Source organism: Crotalus tigris, unplaced genomic scaffold, assembly GCF_016545835.1.
Source record: "Crotalus tigris isolate CLP2741 ecotype Arizona unplaced genomic scaffold, ASM1654583v1 scf7180000018371.15429387391:27106975, whole genome shotgun sequence".
Taxonomy (NCBI): domain Eukaryota; kingdom Metazoa; phylum Chordata; class Lepidosauria; order Squamata; family Viperidae; genus Crotalus; species Crotalus tigris.
The window spans coordinates 4,622,501-4,644,670 of NW_024096970.1; the positions used below are offsets into that span (position 1 = coordinate 4,622,501).

General features: G+C 37.2%; 2 protein-coding genes across 3 annotated transcripts in view; both read left to right on the plus strand.

The window, feature by feature from the left end:
• Positions 1-12,229, plus strand: part of AMD1 (adenosylmethionine decarboxylase 1) — a 23,155-nt gene extending 10,926 nt beyond the window's left edge. The window contains exons 4-9 of the mRNA XM_039351197.1: positions 2,601-2,703; positions 6,461-6,503; positions 6,600-6,744; positions 8,449-8,541; positions 8,642-8,797; positions 9,966-12,229. Of these exons, the coding sequence (XP_039207131.1) occupies positions 2,601-2,703; positions 6,461-6,503; positions 6,600-6,744; positions 8,449-8,541; positions 8,642-8,797; positions 9,966-10,100 (675 nt within the window). The 3' untranslated portion in view covers positions 10,101-12,229. The remainder of the gene's footprint in view (positions 1-2,600; positions 2,704-6,460; positions 6,504-6,599; positions 6,745-8,448; positions 8,542-8,641; positions 8,798-9,965) is intronic.
• A 3,705-nt stretch (positions 12,230-15,934) lies between these two features.
• On the plus strand, positions 15,935-22,030 carry GTF3C6 (general transcription factor IIIC subunit 6). 2 transcript variants are annotated; one of them, XM_039351200.1, is made up of 6 exons: positions 15,935-16,090; positions 17,375-17,455; positions 18,530-18,593; positions 19,841-19,885; positions 19,971-20,084; positions 21,373-22,030. In XM_039351200.1, exons 1-6 carry the CDS (start codon positions 16,001-16,003, stop codon positions 21,672-21,674), a joined length of 696 nt encoding a protein of 231 aa, XP_039207134.1. In that variant the 5' UTR covers positions 15,935-16,000; the 3' UTR covers positions 21,675-22,030. The 2 variants fall into 2 exon arrangements, with proteins under 2 accessions (XP_039207134.1, XP_039207135.1); XM_039351201.1 differs by having other exon boundaries at positions 19,974-20,084.
• The last annotated feature ends 140 nt before the right edge of the window (positions 22,031-22,170 follow it).

The window sequence follows — 22,170 nt, forward strand, 5'->3', positions numbered from 1 at the left end:
ACCTTTAAGACATAAGATGCCAACTTCTAAGTGGGAGCACAGACTTAATCAGATAATCCATATTCATAGTAAAGATGAAATAAGAATATTGCCTCAAATAGGTTGGCTTTAAATGATGCCAGCTTAAGATGGGGGATATTCAACTGATGCCATTGGAGGCTTCAATATGACGCTTGTAAAATGGTCAGGAGGAGAAAGAAAGATCTAAGAGCACTCCTCCCTTAAGATAATTGGCATATATTTTATTAAAGTTCTTGATTCTCCTTTTCTATACTCTTGCTGAAACCGCAAGCAAGTGCTTTATATCCAACTGTACTCTTTACGTACTTCCTGACCAAAAAAAAAATCACTTTAAAAAATGCTAATAATATATATTCATTGGCTGTGTCCTTAAATATCAATTCTGTTCTTCGTTATACAGTGGGGCAAAAAAGTATTTACCAATTGTGCAAGTTCTCCCACTTAAAAAGATGAGAGAGGCCTGTAATTGTCATCATAGGTAAACCTCAACTATGAGAGACAAAATGAGAAAACAAATCCAGACAATCACATTGTCTGATTTGGAAATAATTTATTTGCAAATTATGGGGGAAAATAAGTATGTGGTCACCTACAAACAAGCAAGATTTCTGGCTCTCACAGACCTGTAACTTCTTCTTTAAGAGGCTCCTCTGTCCTCCACTCGTTACCTGCATTAATGGCACCTGTTTGAACTTGTTATCAGTATAAAAGACACCTGTCCACAACCTCAAACAGTCACACTCCAAACTCCACTATGGTGAAGACCAAAGAGCTGTCGAAGGACACCAGAAACAAAATTGTAGACCTGCACCAGGCTGGGAAAACTGAATCTGCAATAGGCAAGCAGCTTGGTGTGAAGAAATCAACTGTGGGAGCAATAATTAGAAAATGGAAGACATACAAGACCACTGATAATCTCCCTCGATCTGGGGCTCCATGCAAGATCTCACCCCGTGGGGTCAACATGATCACAAGAATGGTGAGCAAAAATCCCAGAACCACACGGGGGGACTTAGTGAATGACCTGCAGAGAGCTGGGACCAACATAACAAAGGCAACCATCAGTAACACACTACGCCGCCAGGAACTCAGATCCTGCAGTGCCAGATGTGTCCCCCTACTTAAGTCAGTACATGTCCGGGCCCGTCTGAAGTTTACTAGAGAGCATTTGGATGATCCAGAAGAGGATTGGGAGAATGTCCTATGGTCAGATGAAACCAAAGTAGAACTCTTTGGTAGAAACACAACTCGTCATGTTTGGAGGAGAGAGAATGCTGAGTTGCATCCAAAGAACACCATACCTACTGTGAAGCATGGGGGTGGCAACATCATGCTTTGGGGCTCTTTCTCTGCAAAGGGACCAGGACGACTGATCCGTGTACAGGAAAGAATGAATGGGGCCATGTATCGTGAGATTTTGAGTGCAAACCTCCTTCCCTCAGCAAGGGCATTAAAGATGAAACGTGGCTGGGTCTTTCAGCATGACAGTGATCCCAAACACACCGCCCGGGCAATGAAGGAGTGGCTTCGTAAGAAGCATTTCAAGGTCCTGGAGTGGCCTAGCCAGTCTCCAGAACTCAACCCCATAGAAAACCTTTGGAGGGAGTTGAAAGTCCATGTTGCCCAGCGACAGCCCCAAAACATCACTGCTCTAGAGGAGATCTGCATGGAGGAATGGAATGGGCCAACATACCAGCAACAGTGTGTGCCAACCTTGTGAAGACTTACAGAAAATGTTTGACTTCTGTCATTGCCAACAAAGGATATTTGTAACAAAGTATTGAGATGAACTTTTGATATTGACCACATACTTATTTTCCACCATAATTTGCAAATAAATTCTTTCCAAATCAGACAATGTAATTGTCTGGATTTGTTTTCTCATTTTGTCTCTCATAGTTGAGGTCTACCTATGATGACAATTACAGACCTCTCTCATCTTTTTAAGTGGGAGAACTTGCACAATTGGTGGCTGACTAAATACTTTTTTGCCTCACTGTATAAATATGTCATGAACCAATCATTTTGAAACTTTATAATAACAAAAAAGATTATCTTTAATTGAAGAAAGAAAATATAAAAGCTATTGCTATTTCACATTTACCATACATGTATGCATAATCATCCCAGTCATCTACCTTCTCTGGTTTTAGATAAATATAAACCACACTGTTGTGCCTAAGCAGAGCTTGTGTTTTTGTGTCTTTAGCTTCTTCATTTGCAATAACAGGAATATTGGGGATGGGGAGTGTAAATGTGAGGCTTCAGGTAATCTTATAGCATATGATTGTTGAAAGATAAAAATAGTTCGTAGTTGAGAAATTTTGTCCAGTTGAGAATAAATGTTATTCTAAAGATGCCACTTTTTAATATTTATACTCCATGTTGGTATTTTTTATGTAGCAAATTATATTATTTATAAATTTCTAAGGGATTTCTGCATTCATGTATTGAAGTACAGATGCATGTCTATATATGTATAAAGTTGTAAAACCTTGTACAGTAGATAATTTCTTTTTATATAAGGGTAAAATTGAGGAAAACATAGTTATTTTATTTCAATTCTTGGTTCCCCTCAGAGCTTCTTTTATTCACGTAAAAATTTCATGAAGCCTTCCCACCAAGAGTACCCACATAGGAATTTCCAGGAAGAAGTAGAGTTCCTTAATGAAATATTTCCAAGTAAGTAAATGTATTAATATCTCTTCAATTTGCAATATTGTAAATAAAATCTGACTATTCAGAATGTTTATGCATAGGAGACTGTTCAAATAAGTCATGATTTCATGGCTAAACGGAAAGATATAACAAGTAAAAATAATAAAGCAGAAGATTGCTCAGTCAAGTACAGCATTCTATTTAACTTTTTCAAACAATTATCCATGAAGATTTTTACACGTGCAACAGTGATGCAGTGTTGTTGCTATAACCAATCAGTTTATGATAGTAAGAATGAAAATGCCAATTGTAACTGAAGCCTAATTTAATACACAGTCAGATCTTGGTTTTGGCATGATATTTGTAATTGACTTATATGCTAATTGTGGAGCATGCATTTTGTTCAAATACTGTAGATTCTTCTACTTAGTATAGAAAATGGTGCTACAGGTAAAAAATAGAGGTGTGCATTATTTGGATCTGAAGTGGCAAAAGGTGCTTTGGATCCAACATGAGCATGCTGTGTATCTGTTGGTTCCTTAAAGAAGTTGGGTTCACATAACTATTAACTTGAGTGAAAGAGATAGTGACAGAGTGTATTACCTTGTTAACTCAAAGACTGTTTGGTATGGAAGAGTGAGCTCACCACCAAGATTGAGTAGGCATTTCTTTTCCCACCAGGGATTCCAGGTGCTATCTGAAAGGAGGGTTAAAACAGACCCATCCCCTTCTTAATTGGAGAATGTTTCCTAAAACGAACCAAAAATGAGCATGGGTATGGGTGTGTCAAAGGAGTCAAGCCAGGGAGACAGCAAGAGACTGGGGAAAAGAAACCACCAGCCCAAAGTTAAGCAACTAAGCAGCAGTGCCCAGACAGCAAAAGATAAAGTAATTATTGGAGCTGAAGAACCAGCTGAGAGTGGAGGGCCTGACCAGTGTGCAAATCCAAGCAAGTCTGGAAACCAAAGTAAGCTCACTGTGTGCAGCAGCCCAGGTGCAGAGCTCCACAAACCAGCTCCAGAAACAGAGGGCTGGGGAGTGCTGGGAGGGAAAGAAAAGCCTATTTGCAGCCTACAGAAGAGTGAAGAGTTCACATGCAAATGGACTGGGATTGGCTACAATAGCTAAAGACCTGGGGAGAAAGGAAAGGTTTAAAGGAGACATGTCAAACACAAGACCCAGGGGCCGGATGCGGCCCGCGAAGTGGTTCCATGTGGCCCGCGAAGCCATCCTGGAACAGTGAGGGAACGGCCCCCGCTGCCTTGGCCCTGGCCCAGGCTGGCCAGGAGCCAATGTACAATTTTGTGGTGGCCATCTATGCTGAAACACATTCAGTTTTAGCTCCACAAGAACATCTGGAAACAGCGAGGAACCAGCCCTTGCCGCATCGGCCCCGCCCCCTGGGTGCCTGCTGGGGAGGTGTCACCCTTTGTGAGGAATGAAGAAATGCACCATCGCCTGGAAGTGGCTAGCAAATGGCCCTCGCCTACTTCATATATCTGGCTTGATGGGCTCTGGGGGAGGGGTTTTGGCAGGCAGCGGAGCACTCTCCTCACAGCGCTGAGAGGCTGAGCCGGGTGGCACAAAACTGATGAGAAGTGCAATGCTGCCTAGCCCCCAGCCTGCCCAGTTTCAGCAGCCAGCAAGGTGCAAAGTTGGTGAGCTTCGCACCTCCCGGCTCAATCTCTTGGCGCTGTGAGGAGAGCGCTCTGCTGCCTGCCAAAACCGGGCAGGCTGGGTGGCATCGTGCTTCTTTTTTGGATTCACGCCGCCTGGTTCAGCCTCTCGGCGCTGTGAGGAGAGCACCCCACTGCCTGCCGAGACTGGGCAGGCTGGGGGCTGGCGGCATCATGCTTCTTTTCAGATTTGTGCCACCTGGCTCAGCCTCTCAGCGCTGTGAGGAAAGCATCTCGCTACCTGCCGAAACCTGGCAGGCTGGGGGTTGGGCGGCATTGCGCAGGTAATGTTGACTCTCATGCTGCTCATGGCATCCCCTCCCCCAGAGCCCACCAAGCCAGATATGTGAAGTAGGTAAGGGCCACTTCCAGGCGATGGTACATTTCTTCATTCCTCATGAAAGATGACACTTCCCCAGCTGTGTTTCTTGCCTACTTTTCTCCCTCCCTCATCTCAAATATTTTCCCATCACTCTGTACTTAGGAAGGAAGGAAAGAAGGAGAGGGAGGGTCTTGAGGGAAGTCCTGCCTTAGTCCTGCCCTGCTGCTCTTTCACCATCCTCTTACCCCCTCCTCCTGGCCTATCCTGGGGGTCTCCCATCCTATTGCTAAGGAAGCTTTGGATACAAAGCCGGGTCTCCTCCCTTGGAGATGGAACGGGCCTCCCTCTGACTTTGCCCTCGTATCCATCATGAGCAACCTGGGTAAGAAGAACAAGCACAGCAGCAGCAGCCTTGAGGAGGAGGTAAGTGCAGCTGGGCGCCCCTTGGGGAAGTGGGGCTGGGCTTGGTACCATGGGTGCTTGAGGGCCAGGCTGGGCGTTTGACCTCTGCTGCCCAGGGCTCCGGGCAGCCCGCACTACCATCCAGCCCCCCCACATGGCCTGAGAGGAACAGTGAGGCTCCTCCAGTGGACCATGCCTTGGCACTTGCCCTGGTCCCACTCCCTTCTGCCAGAGACCCTCAGATCTGTCCCACTGCTGCCCAAGCCCCCACAGGCACCCTTGACGCGAACGATGTAGAGCTGGCCATGCCCACCCAATAGGCCACACCCACTCTGTCCATGCCCACACAGTAGGCCACACCCCCAGCCCCCCCCCAGGGGCAACCACAATATTGATGCGGCCCTCAATGAAATTGAGTTTGACACCACTGGTTTAAAGAGCTAAGAAACAGTTGAGGTGGGGAAAAGCAGTGCACTAAACCATAGAGATTGAATCACAAACATGGACCTTTTTTAGATTGAATAAGAGAAATAGTTGTAAAAGTAACTAATAGGAAGGTAGTAGAATAAGGTAAGAAAATAGAAACAAATATGGAATTAGCATTAACTTTAAAGAATAGGATTTTTGTACAATAAAACAAAAAATGTTTTAATGTACAAAATATTGTCTGTGTTCTGTACCATATTAAGAAAAGCCTAATGTGGCTTCTGTATTTGCTCAAGGAAAGGTGTAAGTTCTTTAAGGAACCATTGAGAGGTTGAGTAAGTATACCTACACCAGACCCAAAGCTCATTTTCTGCTTTGGAAGAAAATTCTGTATACCTGTAACAAGAAACTGCTACTTACTATAGTAACTACAGTAAATTATTTTAATACCAATAAGTACAGTATGGCTATTGTTTTGCTTTATAACATACTTTTCTTTCTGCCTAGTGTTTTCTCCCAAGTGCAGGGTCCACTCTTTTCTTTCTTTTCTTTTCTTTAATCAATCAAGTGTCGATCCACTAGTTGCAAAAGGAAATAGCTGATCAGCTTGTCACCCATCCTGGCAAGATGGCCGAGAGAAAGTGACTAGTCCAAAGTTACCCAGCCGGCTTTCATGCCTAAGGCAGGACTAGAACTCACAAATCTCCTTGTTTCTAGCCTGGTGCCTTAACCACTATATACTGCAGTAGTAAATAATTAGGAAAAAAATCTTGATAAAAAAGATGTAATAGTAAATATCTAAAGCCAGAAAACAATTGATTAAAAGCATTTATTGGTACAGTGTTCCATGATTTCTTTATGAGTTACAGGTTGGTTTAATCCAGGAAATACAACATAAGGAAAAGATGATAGTTCTTTGTATAAGACCACTTTTCACTTTATTTATCTGCCACAGATGGAGCAGCATACTGCATGGGCCGTATGAATTCTGACTGCTGGTAAGTTTGCTTCTATCAGTGTAACATTTGGAGCAGTAGCAATCTGTTATACCAGTTTAGAATATTTTTTTTTCTGAAATTCCTTTTTTAAAACAGGTACTTGTACACTCTGGATTTCCCAGAGAGTCGAGTAATCAGTCAGCCAGATCAAACATTGGAAATTCTGATGAGCGAGCTTGATCCAGCAGTTATGGACCAGTTCTACATGAAAGATGGTGTTACTGCAAATGATGTCACTCGTGTAAGTCTTAAATTGTGGTAATTAAAATAGATTAGATTAATTCAGTGAATAATAGATCTTTTTTGTCCTGAAGAGCCGTTCATTTTCAGGCGTTTCTAACAAGTCAGTTCTGAGTATAGGTTCAAGAAGAACTTGAGATGGAGCCCTTTCTAATCTAATCTTTGTATAACATATCTTTTTAGAAATGACTTTTTTGGACATGTTTATTGTTTTATATCTTTGTTGTTGTACACCATCCATGCCACTTTTTGTGAGATGGATAGCTTATATAAATTTGAGAAATAAAATCCCTTGGAAAGTTGATACAGATAGTCCTTGAATTACAACCATTTGTTTAGTGACCATTTGAAATTCAGCTGTACTGACAAAAGTGACTTATGACTGTTTTTCATATTTATGACCATTGTAGCATATTCATAGTCATGTGATCAAAATTAGGATGCTTGGCAACTGGTTCATACTTATGACGGTTGCAGTGTCCCAGAGTCATGTGATTATCTTTTGCGACCTTCTGATAAGCAAAGTCAATTAACAACCATGTTACTAACTTAACAACTGCAGTGATTCGTTTAATAACTGCAGCAAGAAAGATCATAAAATGGGGCAATCATTTAGCAACAGACATTTTGGGTTCATTTGTGGTCGTAAGTTGAGGACTACCTGTACCTCAGCTCCATGAAGATAGTTACATAATTCAAATCTGAATGCATTCCAAATGATGGGTTCTTTTAGCAAGCTAAAATATTTTCTTGATTGTAATTCGTGGACTAAAACATAGTTACAAGAGTTTTTTTGTGAGAGGAGGGTGACTTCAAGTCAATGTTGACTCCTGGCAATTGCTTAAACATTTTTTCTTTGTAAGTTTTTGGAAGTGGTATTCCATTCTTTCTCTTTCTATGAAAGAGTATTTGTCCTAATCACCTAGCTGGCTTTGTGCCAAAGGTAGGACAAGAATTCTCAGACTTCCGGTTTTTAGTTTCTAGTTCAGTTCAGTTTGATTTTTAAAAAATCTGGTAAAATACAGAAGAAGTATTAAATTCTCAATACTAGAATTCTAACTATTCTAAAATGTAGCTATGGGGCAATTAAGCTGGACCTTTAATTACTATTAACTTTGCTTTGACAAGAGTTACATCTATAAATATAGAAAAGACTTTCGTTGAGATTTTATCATCTAGTTAACAACCGCAGTTATTTATTCTTAGGCTTCTTTCTCTTTCACTTCACTGTTCTGGCTGAGGAATTCTGGGAGTTGAAGTCCACAAGTCATAAAAGGGCCAAGTTTGAAGACCCCTGGTTTATACAATTCAAAATTAACAAAATACCTAAAGGGAAAACTGTGTAACTGAGAATATTAGCTGGAACAATGTTTAATGTTTCATTAAATATTTAATAATGAAATACCTCTAACAAAAAACAAAAAGTAACAATAAAACCAAATAACAATTTTTAAAAAGGAGCAAAAAATGGTAAAACTGGACAGTAACAAAAAAAAATTATGGGCACACTATTCAGAAGGGGCTTCAACCATCTTAATAAACAACCGGGTCTTCAGGACTCTGTGAAACAAGATGGGTCTCAGATGGGACCTCATCTCTTTGAAACAAGAAAAGTTTAATGATTTGGATGAACAATAACTGTAGTAGACATAACATGAATCTTCTGAAATAATATTCCTCAGTATGAATCTTCTTTATTTTATAGGTGAGTGGAATTCGTGACCTGATACCAGGTTCTGTCATTGATGCTACAATGTTCAATCCTTGTGGGTATTCAATGAATGGGATGAAAACAGATGTGAGTATGATATTTTTTTTATATTCCATTGAGTATTTGCAGAAATAATGTAACTACATTAAAAATACTAATATAGGTTATCTATTTTGCTCCTCTCCAGGGAACTTATTGGACTATTCACATCACTCCAGAACCAGAGTTCTCATATGTTAGTTTTGAAACAAACATAAGTCAGACATCCTATGATGACCTAGTTAGGAAAGTCATAGACATTTTTAAGCCAGGAAAATTTGTGACAACTCTCTTCGTTAATCAGGTAAAACATCTTTTCTTTTGGGAACATGGGACAGATCTTTTGGATATATTTTTAAAAAACTCCTAAGTCACATAATTGAATAATTGCGTTTAGTTTGGGACTAGAAATTGTATTTCCCATCCATACAGAAGTAAACAAATAACTGAATCTGTAATAGTTAAGAAGGAGCTCCAAGTCCTCCAATTGACTAACGTCTTTATCAATTTACGGAACGTAGTTGAATTTCATCATAACAGACTTACTTGGCATATGTTCCTATGGCTATAGCTACCTCATTTAATGCAGTCCTTATAAACTTATATGAGGTAAATGTTATACAACCTATAGAAATTCAAAGATATAAACTTTGAAGCATATGTATTTTCAATTATTGTGCATATCCTTAAAATAGATGGTTTATGGAAATAGAACTGTTCTGTGGCAGAGTACCTAAGGCTTTTTCCACCATAACCAGTTTCTCAGAAATTAACAGTAGCTGCATAATCACTGTAATTGCTGATTTTAAAATTATTTAATGTAATTTTCTGATTTTGAATCATTCTTGTAAAACTTGATCTTTTTGCAACTGATTTGTGAAAGGGATCATCTTAGTTCTACATATCCAGAAGATTGCTGCATACAGTATACATTTAATAAGTAGTCAAGCACACATATTCTTATATTCTACTTGTTTATTAATCTGGTCGATCCGTCTTGTACATATTTTCTAATAGATATATTCTGTGGTTTTGGGAAGCCAAATTTTTACTCAAGAATTCTTACTGAGTTCTTAATAGAATTAATCCCTCAGATACATTTTTTTCTACTGCTTTTCCTGGTTTCTATAATTCCTGAGTGTAATTGTTAAATCTGTTAATTTCATTTTAAATTTATCCTTTTCATTTTCCATTGTGGAAATAACATATCCTTTCAAATTGGTTTTATTTGCTACTCTATTTTTTTTCTTCTACATAATTTTATCACTCTCAAAATTATTGTGAAACATTTCTCAGCTTATTCACCCGCATTCATTCTCTTGTTCTTTCAAATAATTATACCTACCAACTGTGGTTCTTGTCACCCAGCTCACAAACAATTCTTATATAGGACAGGGCATTGTAATAGTCCAAAGCTGATTTTATGTTTGATTAGTTTTCTCAAAGATTTTAGTACCTTTCCTTTCTTTTAGAGCTCAAAATGTCGCACCGTGTTTTCTTCAGCCCAGAAGATTGAAGGTTTTAAGCGTCTTGATCGCCAGATTGCCCAGTTTAATGACTACAACTTCGTTTTTACCAGTTTTGCCAAGAATAAGCAGCAAAGTTGATTAAAAGGAATGAAGAAGAAAAAACGCAAAAATATACCCATTAGAGGTGGTGGTGGTTGCTTTCTAGTAAATGATACAAGGGGCCATATTTTTCATATCCACCTCGTAGTTGCAGAAAGCCCTAGATGTAATCATAGTATAATTTTCAATTGTATGCATTATTATAACAGAGTTTTAGATATATTGCATGAACACTCTCTTCTGTGTTTAGATATTCTATTTCACTTTTGCTGTGAAACTGAAGCGCATGTAGAAACATTTTACTGTATGAGACTCTACAGCATTTATAAAAACAACTCAAATAGGTTTACATGCAACATAGTTTTTCTCCAAGTATCACCAAAAATTCCCCACAGACAAGGATTTCGTCCTCATTAGAATTTCCCCTAGACTTACTTAACTAAAAGAGTTAGTTGCCTATCTTTTTTTTCATTTGTATGCTGTAACAAATTTTAAAACAATTATTGAATGTGTGGTTTCTAATTGGCACATTTTTGCAACAACTGAATGACAGATTAAAACTCACAGTTTAAGATGTTGAAACTGATAGAACAAAACTGGATACGCTTAGTGGGATATTTTCATTTTAAAAATATTGAATAATTTTTATCATATTGGATCTGCATACAATTTTACAATGAATTGAAGTGGCAATTTGCTGTAGTTAACACTTTATCTTTTCACCTATGGGCGAAAATGTATTTGTTTGTCAAGTTACTTTGACAATTGTTTAATTTTTGGCAAACCCATTCTTGCTCCATGTCCTTTGTTTAAAGGCAATCTAAAGCAATTGGTGGCAGTCATTGGACATCTGTTTAAGTATATAAACAAAATTTTGATAATTAAGGACACAATTGACTCCAGGCTTTTCACAGAGTTCAGATGCAGTTTTGTCATCTAGGAACCTAACTGGTTAGGAACTTGGTGCACTTCACGATAATTTGGCAGAGAAATTGGGTAGAAAATGGTGAAATGTGATTTACTGCACAAAATAGCTGCCAAAATATGCTGGCTCAAATGTTAACTTTATATTCAAACACGGACCCTTCCAGTCTGTAACGTCCTGTGACAACAATGCATGTGATGTTTAAGCTAAATTTAGCAATATTGTGACTTCATCTGTGTTTCTTCCTAATTAATATGCAGTTCTTTTTTACATGGTGTACAAGGCATTGGGTGATTTCGCTGCAGTAAGCAAATATGGGAGCCTAAATACAGTCATGTAAAACACTTATATGTAATACATTAGTAACAAAATAGACATGGATATTGCTTCATGGATATTAAATGCAAGTTCCTGAGAGAGCATGTTCAGTCACCTTAAATGCTGTGGGATTTCAGCTGTTGAGACCAGCAAGTCTTATAGATGTGTCATTCTAATCCTTGGCTATGTTTTGATTACGAGTGTTTTGTTCCTTTTGTATTTATAAAGGAAACATTTTTTAGTGTTTCTATGTTATTAAACCTGCTTGCTTGGAAATCAAGCAATTGGAACATTTTTTCCTACCAAATTCAATAAATGTTGTGTCTCTGTAGCACCTAGCAGTTTATGGTGCTTTTGCTTTTTAAGGGCCAATTTTTCAAATGTTTTTATAATGAGTACTCCAAATCATTAGCACTCTTTGACTTGAGATCTGTTTAACTGCAGATTCTTTGAAGTAATGCAGGATTTATACATAAGCCTTGGATAGAAATAAAGCAGTTCAATGGATCTTCATGAATAGTAGGCTGAACAAAATGGGAGGGGGATATGTTTGGTGTTTAAAATTATCTCTGGTATTAGACATGGAACATTAAAATGTACAAAGATATATCTGTACCAGAAATCATAATGCTTCAATAAAAGTTTGCTTTCTAAGCTGTTGCAAATAGTAAAAATGCTACTACCCTGACTTAGATAATTCTGCTTTGTGTTTATAACAACAAAGCCTTGATATGAATTAACCGATGTTACCTGTATTTCCTCAATAGTCCCTATGTGCTACTGAATGCCAAGGTGATTCAAGAAAATTAAATCTACTGGAAATGCTATTCTTGTTAATCAAACTAGAACTCTGTTTCTATTCAATGAAAAAGCATGATAATTAAGAATGAAAACTGATATTAAAAATCTTTAAAAGTTTCTCAAATTGTAATACTGTATAATTAATGTTAGAACGTTGTAAAGCTTCATAAGATTTTTACTACCCACTTTAATTTTAAAGACTGGTTTATTGTTCAGCGATAAAAATTTCTGAAATTTTTCAAAACTGAAATTACAGATACACTGTATGTTGGAGGGGGTAAGGAGCAAAGTTTTATGTGTATTCTGCTTATTTTTTTGCTTACTATAACATATTAACTTGGATTGGTCTACAGTCGACTATGTAACTCTGGACTTTGTGCCCTCATGTATGAATTTTTATTTTGCAAATCTTACAGGCTATTCCAATACATTTGCTAATATGTTATCCTCATCATGGCTTCTACTGTATATTAATGCTCAATTTTGCAATTTGTCCCTAGAATATAAGTACAAACTTCAGAATCCATAAATTTTAATGTAATTGGACTCCATCTAAAGTCAGTAATTAAATAAGGATTTCAAGGTAGGGGTTTTTTTTTAAAAAAAAGGAAAGAGCAGAGCAAAACGGAACATCAAGTAGAAAATAAAACTCAATGAGACACGAACCAAAGTTGGTGAAGGTGTTCTCCAAATAAATTCACCGTTGACCGACCACTCTACCCATTTCAAGGCACATGTTCCTACCCATTCATTAGCTGTGTGGCATACCAGATGGGGAGACAGTTACAAAATTTATATGGGTGGTAAAAGAATGACTATAAGCGTGATTTAAAAATAGTGTACAGTAGTATTGCAAAAGGCATTGCTTTATTAAAGATAGTATACATAGGTAGGTCCTTATTTTTAGATCTTGCTACCGGTTTATAATGGAACCATAAGTAATTGACAGACCTGATTATTTGCCCTGTGAAGTAAATTTCTTGAATAACAGAAAAATGTGTAAATATTACCTATGACTTTCCTCTGACAATGCTCTGCTATATTGATTTAAAATGTGAAAATATTTTGATTATTTTTTCTCCAATATTGCTTCTCCATCTGAGGAAATTTCAGGGGTTGAATGTTTGCCTTTTAACTTTAATCATTGATTAAAGTGAATTTCTGCGTTTTAACTCTAATCATCAAGCTTGCACAATATGAAGCAGCTAACATCATTCTCACAAGTTTGTCCATGGCTTCATTAGCTCCATTTTCTAGTCCAGACACGTTGGACTGAGATAAAATGTGATTTGATAACCTTTAGTTCAATATTTCCTGTGAGCTTAATTCAAAATAATCACCAGACCAGATTGGAACAAACTACATCAAAATGTCCATTATAGTAATCCTTGGCATAGGACTGTAATGGAACCTGCCCATTACAGTCGTATAGCATTAAAGTGGCCATATGATTTAAATCTTTGTGGCAATTACAGCAAATATGACAGTTGTAAAACAAACTTGAGTTAAGTGAATCCATTGTTATAATGATTTTGCTGAGAACAATCACATGATCACAGGATGTTTTAAGTATGGCCATGTTGCTAAGTGCCTCTTAAAGTGTGGTGAACTGACCATCAAAAGTTCAGAACCAGATTGTAAGCCTATGTTTTCCAGATAGGTTGTAACTCTGAATGGTCACTAAGTGACCAGCTATAAGCCAAGGACTACCTATATATTGTTTACTATGTTGTGGCAAGTCAGAACATACAATGACTGATGTACCGGTATCTACAAATTATCAAAGAGAATTTTTTAAAAAGATGACAATTGGAAATGCTTATACAGAATCAAGATCATCTATTAGGCCATATATAAAAACTTCGATAGAATAAGACAGATCAAATAAAAGCATATATGATAAATTGGATGCAAAACTTCAAAGATCCAATAAAACAACAGGAGATATTGTGGAATAAATCAATAGTGTTTACAAACTGCTTTCAGAGAGAACTGATATAAAATGTTTTACAGATGACAATCAACCCTGTCCATAATTGCTAAAATAGACAACTGATATAATAAATGCTGGAACTATCATGCGACAGAAGGAACACCCAAAAGTATTGAAAATTGAAAAAGTGTACACGGCACAGTTCAGAGAATCTTAAGGAACAAATTGGAAATGAAATCAGTTTTTTCCCTGAATAGGTATAAGTTCAGAACAAAAACATTTTTATTTCTTTTTCAAGTCTGTTTCCACCAATTTTTCATTACTGGCACATAATTTTTATAGATGTTCCAATGAATTGTTTTGGTGACACACAGCCTTCCATCCTTCCGAATAAAATGAGGATCCAGATTGTTGAGGAAAATATGCTGATTGTAAACCACTTAGTGCTATATAAAGCACTATGAAGTGGCTTGTAAATCTAAGTGTTATTGCTATTCATAATCAGTTTGTGTGGTCTTGCACAAGCTGAGTATATGACATGCAGTTTCTTCTGCTTCTTTGCACAATCTGCAATTTGAATTTGGCGATTTTTTCCAATTCTGGCCTTGGCTGCATTGGTTGAAATAGTTTGGTTTTGCACAGCCAAAATCAACCTTCCAGTTTCTCTTTTTAATGTTCCAATTGTAAGCCATTGCTAGCTTTTATCTTTATCCACTTTCCCATTGATCTTTTGAAAAATTTACCAAGTAATGGCTTTCCTTCCCTGCATTCTGTTCTTGTTTGTATTACATTATTTTGATGTTTTGTTTCCTGCACATTCAGTAAATTTCAGTTTTTAATTTGCATCAGTGCTTGTTCTTGGCTTTTACATGGAATCAGCAATGCATGCTTTTTTTTATTCAACAGTTTGACCTAAAGTAAACCTCTGCCTCCATTTCTCCAGGGCAGGTATAATCCATATCACAGTGGAGTTGTAATACATGGTTAATAGTCATTAGCTATTTCTGTCCGAATTGTCCAGCTAAGCTTGTTTCCAGTTAATAATTCCAGCAATGTATTGTATCACGAGTATGGTCCAGGCTTTGATGGTGTTTCTACCATTTGATCTTATTTTATTTTTAAAAATATTAAAATTAAAAAAATTATGAAGTCAATCCCTATGTTGTAGAAATGTTATCAACTATACAACTGCAGTAGTATTTCTCATCCCTAGTGATGCTAATGGGCAGAGATGTTCCCCACCCTAATACCTTCACAGTAAATTTCTTAACAAATAATAGATAAAGCAGATGAAACTGATTTATAAAGAGGTTTTGCAGAAATAAAATCATAGGACGTGGGAACAACAAAGTATAAATCACAGGACAAAGTTAGAGGGAAGTATTTCTTTTTTCAAACACTCAACCACCCTTCTCTAAAAATTAAAAACTGGGAGGCTTCTTCTGATTGATGAATTTAAGTGCTACAAAATTATTGTCGACTCTTAATGACTATCTAAATTGATGTTCTCCATCATCTGTCCTTAGTCTGTTCAATCTGTATTCATTACAACTGTAACTTGAGTCCACCTTGCTGCTTCGTCGTTTTCTTCTTCCCTCCACCTTTCCCAACAACCGTCTTCTCTAGAGAGCTGGCTCTTACATAATACTAGGATAATTTAAACCTAATTCATTTGTATTTCGAGAGAAAATTCTGGGCTAAGAGACGCTTCTACCGAATCGTAAAGGAGGAAAAAGCAATGTCTGCAGACGAACTAGAATGCTTCAACTACTTATTCTGCGCACCAAGCGCTTATCCCCGGTGAACGAATCCACTGTTTCCTCAATCAGACTAAGTCGTGAAGAAGCCGTGGCAAAACGAGGGCGCTAAACTCGAAGTTCGCGCCAACCCACAACACAAAACTCCCCCTCCGCCCGCCTGGCGGCGCTTCCGCCGCGGAAGACGTGAGATGTTTCGGCTGAGATGGCGGCGCGAGCGTCACGTGAAACTGGCGGAGGCCCTGGTAGCATGGAGGTGGCTGCGGATGGGGCACAGGAAGCCGAAGAGGTCGAGGTGGGTTTAAGGGGGAGGACCCAGTGGGATGCGATCGCGTGCATTGCAAGATGCTTCTGAGCGGCGTCCAAATGACTATCGGGGAAGGGGACTTTCTTTCCTTCGGGATTGCTGAGTCTTGAAGATGTCGCGGGGGATTTCGCTGCCTGCGGGTTGCCTTGCAGCCAATGTACCAATACAGGAGAATATTTGTAGCTCAGGTTTGAAATGAGGGGCCCTTGGTGCCCGCTGAGCTTGATTATTTTCTTGCAGACGTTTCGTTACCCAAACTAGGTAACAGCATCAGTGCAAGGATGTTACCTAGTTTGGGTAATATAAAGTCTGCAAAGAAGCACGAGAGCACCAAGGACCCCTCGCTTTTCAATATGTTATGCTGCATTAATGCCACACAACACCTGCAGCAAGTAAGAGCGCTCGCAAGTCCACTTATAGGCTGGCTGGCTTTTACGAAAGGAAGAATTGATGAAAGAAAGAAAGGATCTTCAGCCTATTCCTTCCTAAGGTGAATCCCCACCTCAGTGTAAGCCCCACTTCATCGGTAAGGAGGCATCGAGGCTCATAAGGAGCACTGCTGCGTATTGTCCTTGTTTTGAGCCGTCTCTGCTAGATTTAATCCCCACTAAAGGCAGCTTATATGGTGGCATGCATAAAATCCTACCTTATTTTTTTTTCCTACAACAACCCTGTGGAATAGATCTGGCAGAGAGAGTGACTACTTACAGTGACCAAGAAGAAAACAGACCCTAGATCTCTCTGATGCTAATTCCTATACCATATTAGCTCATTTGGTTCTTTAGTGACAAGGATCAACCAATATCAGAGGACGATACAAATAACTTCCACAGTATTTTATATTTGGATGAAATGATAGAGAAAGCATTGGCTAGCAGTTTTTTCATAGTGTCATAGTCATACTTAAACATACATATTGCAACGTAAGAAATGATGATTGGGGTATAATGTGTCTTCTTCAACAAATATCTATGACGGGTTCCCAACCAGGGGTGCTTGCACCTCCGGGGGTGTGAGACGATATTCCAGGGAGTACGAAAACTTGGGTTTTCAAAAATACAGTGTATATGCATAATTTGTTGCCATTATTTCAAACTTTTGTAAGGGGTGCGAGAATATATCAGAAGCATTCTAGAGGTGCGGGGTATAGAAAAGGTTGGGAGCTGCTGGTCTATGACAACAATGTATATTTGCAAACGGATATATATGCCAGCCTAAAAGACTTGAGCTGTTAAATACATTATTTAAAATGTTTTGTAATTTTCTCCCTAGGAACAATTAGTTGTGGTAGAATTGTCCGGAATAATCGATTCAGACTTTCTGGAAAAATGTGATAATAAATGCAAGATTTTGGTGAGTGTTTTTAACATAGTACAGATTAATGTATCTTTTTATTAAAAAGTACAATTGTGATTGTATTCAAAATCTTTTGAAATAGCAGAAGTAGTTTAACTTGTTTCTGCTTAATAGAGGGCACAAATGTCATCTTTTACTCAGCCTTTTTTGCTTCTTACAACAAACATTCATTACAATAGACCACATTCTTCCATTCATTACAACAGACTACACAAATTCACATTCTTATTCTAGATTTATCCACTGTTATATACAACTTATAGTTATTTATGCCATTTTCCTTATCAAACAGAGCTATCTTAGATACATTGATTTCCAGATTCATATTCCTTACTACAAGTTATCTAATATGTGCTGCAAAACCTTTTGACTGTTAGCCAATGAATCAGAATAAATTGTATACAAAAGTATATATACAGTATGTTCATCAACCAACATACATCTAATATCACCAAGTATTCCTTATACATTTGCACATCATGTATCTTGACCCTGCTCTTTGTTTTATGATTTACTAAGTATTCTCGTGGATGCTTTGCTTCCTTCATGTGCCATTGTTATTGCATTTAGCAACCAATCTGCTAAAGCATTCCATAATTGAAACCTGTTTATCATTGTTTTTCTATTTTAAAACATACAGCATTTTTTCTGCTATTTGTAGATTTCTTGGTGTCTTAGGGAAGAACAAAATGCATTGCTCTGCTCACTTCCTCTTTGCCAAACTCAAATTTAGCTTATTCCATCTGAATTTGGCAGAATTCTTTTCAAGTTAAAACCAATTAGATGTGGTAAATTTTTATTAGTAATACCGGTACTAAAGACACAACCAACAGCCCATTTTATCCAAGCTTACTCATTCTAGAAAGCATATTCAGGGCACTGATGAATACTCATGAAATCTAGGTATTCCTGCTCATTACAAATGGCAGTGATAAATGTCTGTCCATGCATAAAACATTTTGTAATGACATGTCAATTTTATCAATTTTAGAAATATTACCCAGCTTAGATCATGCTTTGAATCCACTGATTTCCTTTCTCCTAAACGTGCTTCTGTCTTTATGTTTTTAGGGAATTGACACAGAGAGACCTATCTTGCAAATAGACAGATATATCTTTGCTGGAGAATATGAAGGTAAGAAAAATAATGAATAGCCTATTTTATAAGCTGTGATGTAAAGTAACATGTACCATAAGAACCATCTTATTTTCTTGTTATTATTTTCTATAGAAACAGGGAACATTCCTCATCTAGTCAATAAATGGATCGAAAAATGTACTTATAATCTCAGATCAGTAATTGCTTTGATTATGTAAAAAATCCTGATTGGGTGACCAAATTTAAAGTTAAAATCAAGGAAAAGCATGCAGTTCTGTAGACATAGGAAACTATTTGAGCTCAAATTGGGGCACTACTTATTAGGGCAACAATTGGAAGATATATAAGCCTCTTATCTGAAAACCAAACTTGTTTCTGTTCAGACTTGGAGGTAGAATCTGTCTCACATGTGCTATTAAAATGCCCATAGTATACCGTTTCCTCTTGTTAATAACCCACACTGCCATTATGACCAGAAGGCTGTTATCCTTCTCTTGAGTGACTGTCCTTCAGAAACCTCTAAGAAGACTGAAAGATTCTTATCAATAGCTATAGCTTTCAGAAATAGTCAGATTGTTCCCCAGTGCTATTAACTGTTAGTGCTAAATGTTTTAGGATTCTGTTTGTTTACTTACTTAGTTATTCATTTATTTGAATCTTGCTTTTATTATTTTTACAAATAATTCAAGGCAGCAAACATATCCAACACATTTCCCAGTCCTGTTTTCTGCACAATAACAACCCAGTGAAGTGGGCTGAGCTAAGAGAATGACTGGCCCAAAGTGATCCAAATGGCTTTCATGGCTAAGGCAGGATTTTATGGTCTTCCCACTTTTGTTGCCCAGTAGTTTAATCACTAGACCAAACTGGCTCTCGGGATTATTATTATTTCTTTTGCAGTTTTTAAATTTTTTTTTTACAAATGCTGTATAATATACTTCCCTTTTTACGACCCTATTGTTACTATTTAGAATAGAGTCGGGGCAATTGGATGGAGCTGAGCGTTTACTGGCTGGATGCCTTTCCTGATGCCAAGTGGAGTTCGCAGCAGATATTTAAACACAGCCTTCTGAATGGGAGATTAGCACCTTCACTATTATATGAGCACACCACTTCCGGATACTGTACTATATACAAATATTTTATTGTGTTTGATCTTGGACTGTAAATAAATTTTGAATTTATGCATGCAATCTTCTAATTCTTTCATAGAATTAAGTAAATATTACTCTTTAAAATAAGTTTATATTTTCTCTCAGCAATTTGTTTACTCTCATCCTCAGATACTCTTGGAACATGTGTAGTGTTTGAGGAAAATCATGAACATGGTAAGCAGTATTTTGTATATTAATTTTTCAGAATCTCAAAAAGTTTTTTAAAAAATAAATGACATTTTGCTTTTTTTTCTGATAGTAGATGTGGAAGGCAACCAAAAATTGCAACTAAAATATAAATGCCACACAATGAAGAAACTAAACATGACAAGGGTACTTCTGATTGAGAAAAAGGAAGGGGAAGAAAACATAGGTGATTTTCAAGTTCTAGAAATTATCCTCTTTTTTCTAAAACTTTATTTTTTGTTTCCTCAATCTAAAAAACACTTTAGGTATATCCATCAGATCCTTTAATATTATATATTTCTTTTTTGCTCTTTTCTACTCTAATTGGGTTCACAGACAGTTTAAATGGGGTTTACTGAATAAATATTATATTGCAGAATACATTGTTATAAACCATAGCAACATAACAATATTGCTTGTGTAACATTGTAAGCCAAAGTTAAATTACTGTTTTGTAAAACAGTCGCAGACTGCTCTACATTGCTGTTTTCCTGGCTTGTAAATACATGGTTTTTTTGTACCACTTTGACATCAGATTATTTTAATTGTGCTTTTATAAAATTGTAGCTCAGCAGCTCTCTTTCTATTATCCTAATGAGATCTTAACCAGCTGTTCATAATATTCTGAATTGTAAATATTTATAAATTAGTTACTAAAATGTCCAGGGTTGTTTATGTTCCCACCTCTTTAACTGATAGAATCAATTTGAGAAAATACAGAGTTAGTGTATGTTTATTTATTTATTTAATTTTATTTATATGCCGCCCAATCCCAAAGGACTCAGGGCAGCGTACAAAATTAAAACAATCATCTAAGAATAAAACAATAAAATAATACAATCATACCGCAAGTCCGATCATATCCCGCCCCCCCCCCCCCGGGACATCAGCCCCAGGCCTGCCGGAACAGGAGAGTTTTAACGGCTTTCTTAAATGTCAGAATAATAATCTTGCCAGTCTGGGAAGGCAAGAGTCTCATCTACCTTCATTTATCCATTTTAACATTACGTCAGATTTATTGCAGATTAACCCAAATCTGCCATTACTGGAGTTCAAATCGCTGTTGCCCATCATAAGAGGGGCTTGGCATTGAAGATGAATGAGATACAAATATTTCCATTTACTGTTTTTCACTTAGATTTAGAATCCTTAAATTTGGAAGTGGTGTTTTTTCTCAAGTTTTGTTGTAGTAGCTCATGCAATATTTATTTTTGTACTGCAGTATTATTTCAACATGAATCTTTTTAATCTCAAGCAGCAGCCAAGTAATCTTTGATTTTTGCTATGCAGCATTCTCAATCTGTGCGTCATTTACCATGTGGTATCATTTCTGGGAAACCAGAAAAGAGATGATAAGCAGAGAGGAGAGCAAGATATGAATAAGGGATGAAACCAAATCTTCAATAAAATAGCATTTGTTTATTTGTTTTCTTCTTACTCCTTCCTATCTCTTTTCCCTCTTTTTAATTTGGCAGGAGGCGGCATAGAATGGCTAGATCTTAGGGACAAAGACTTCTCATACAGCAGACCAAACATGATTTGCAATTTCTTGTATGAAAAAGATGACGAAACAGCTGAATCCCAGGATAAGATGACAGAAGAATCTGAGGAAGAAACCAGTGACAAAGGAAACACAGATTGGAATTTGGAACCTGGGATTCTGCTTGACATTGCAAAGGATGATGCTGAACCTCATTTGGATACTCCAGATCCCATCATAGAGAATCCTTCCATAGAGAACAGTCAGAACATTGCTTCAGAAGAGTCTCTACATTGATATAAACTGTTTGAGCAGCAATCAATGTATAGGATAAATTGACTGATACCTGATTTGTACATATTATCATTAGAAAGACTCTGAATTTGTATGCAAATTATTCTGTGAAAGTTTTGTTAGGATCACATTTCTTTTGTGATATTGATCTAATACATTTCCCAAGTTCTCTGTTTATCAAAGGAAGTGGAAAGTGGAGAGGCTTCTATTGAACTTGAAAGTCCTTATTTTGATTACAGATTCCTTTTTCTTGCCTTCTCCAAGTTACTTCTTTTGCTTACTATCTTGTGAAGAATTCTGGAGAACGCAAGCTTGTTTCCTATTTTGTGATTTTGATACAATAAAAGATGCAACTGTAATAAGGACTTGGCTTTTTCCTTTTGACCAATATAGCTGCCTTTGCTTTTTATAATGTAAAATCATTTATCATAATTTACAAACTATGGTTAAAAAAACTGTATTTTCAAGCAGTAATCTCCTTGTACGTGTGCACAAACAG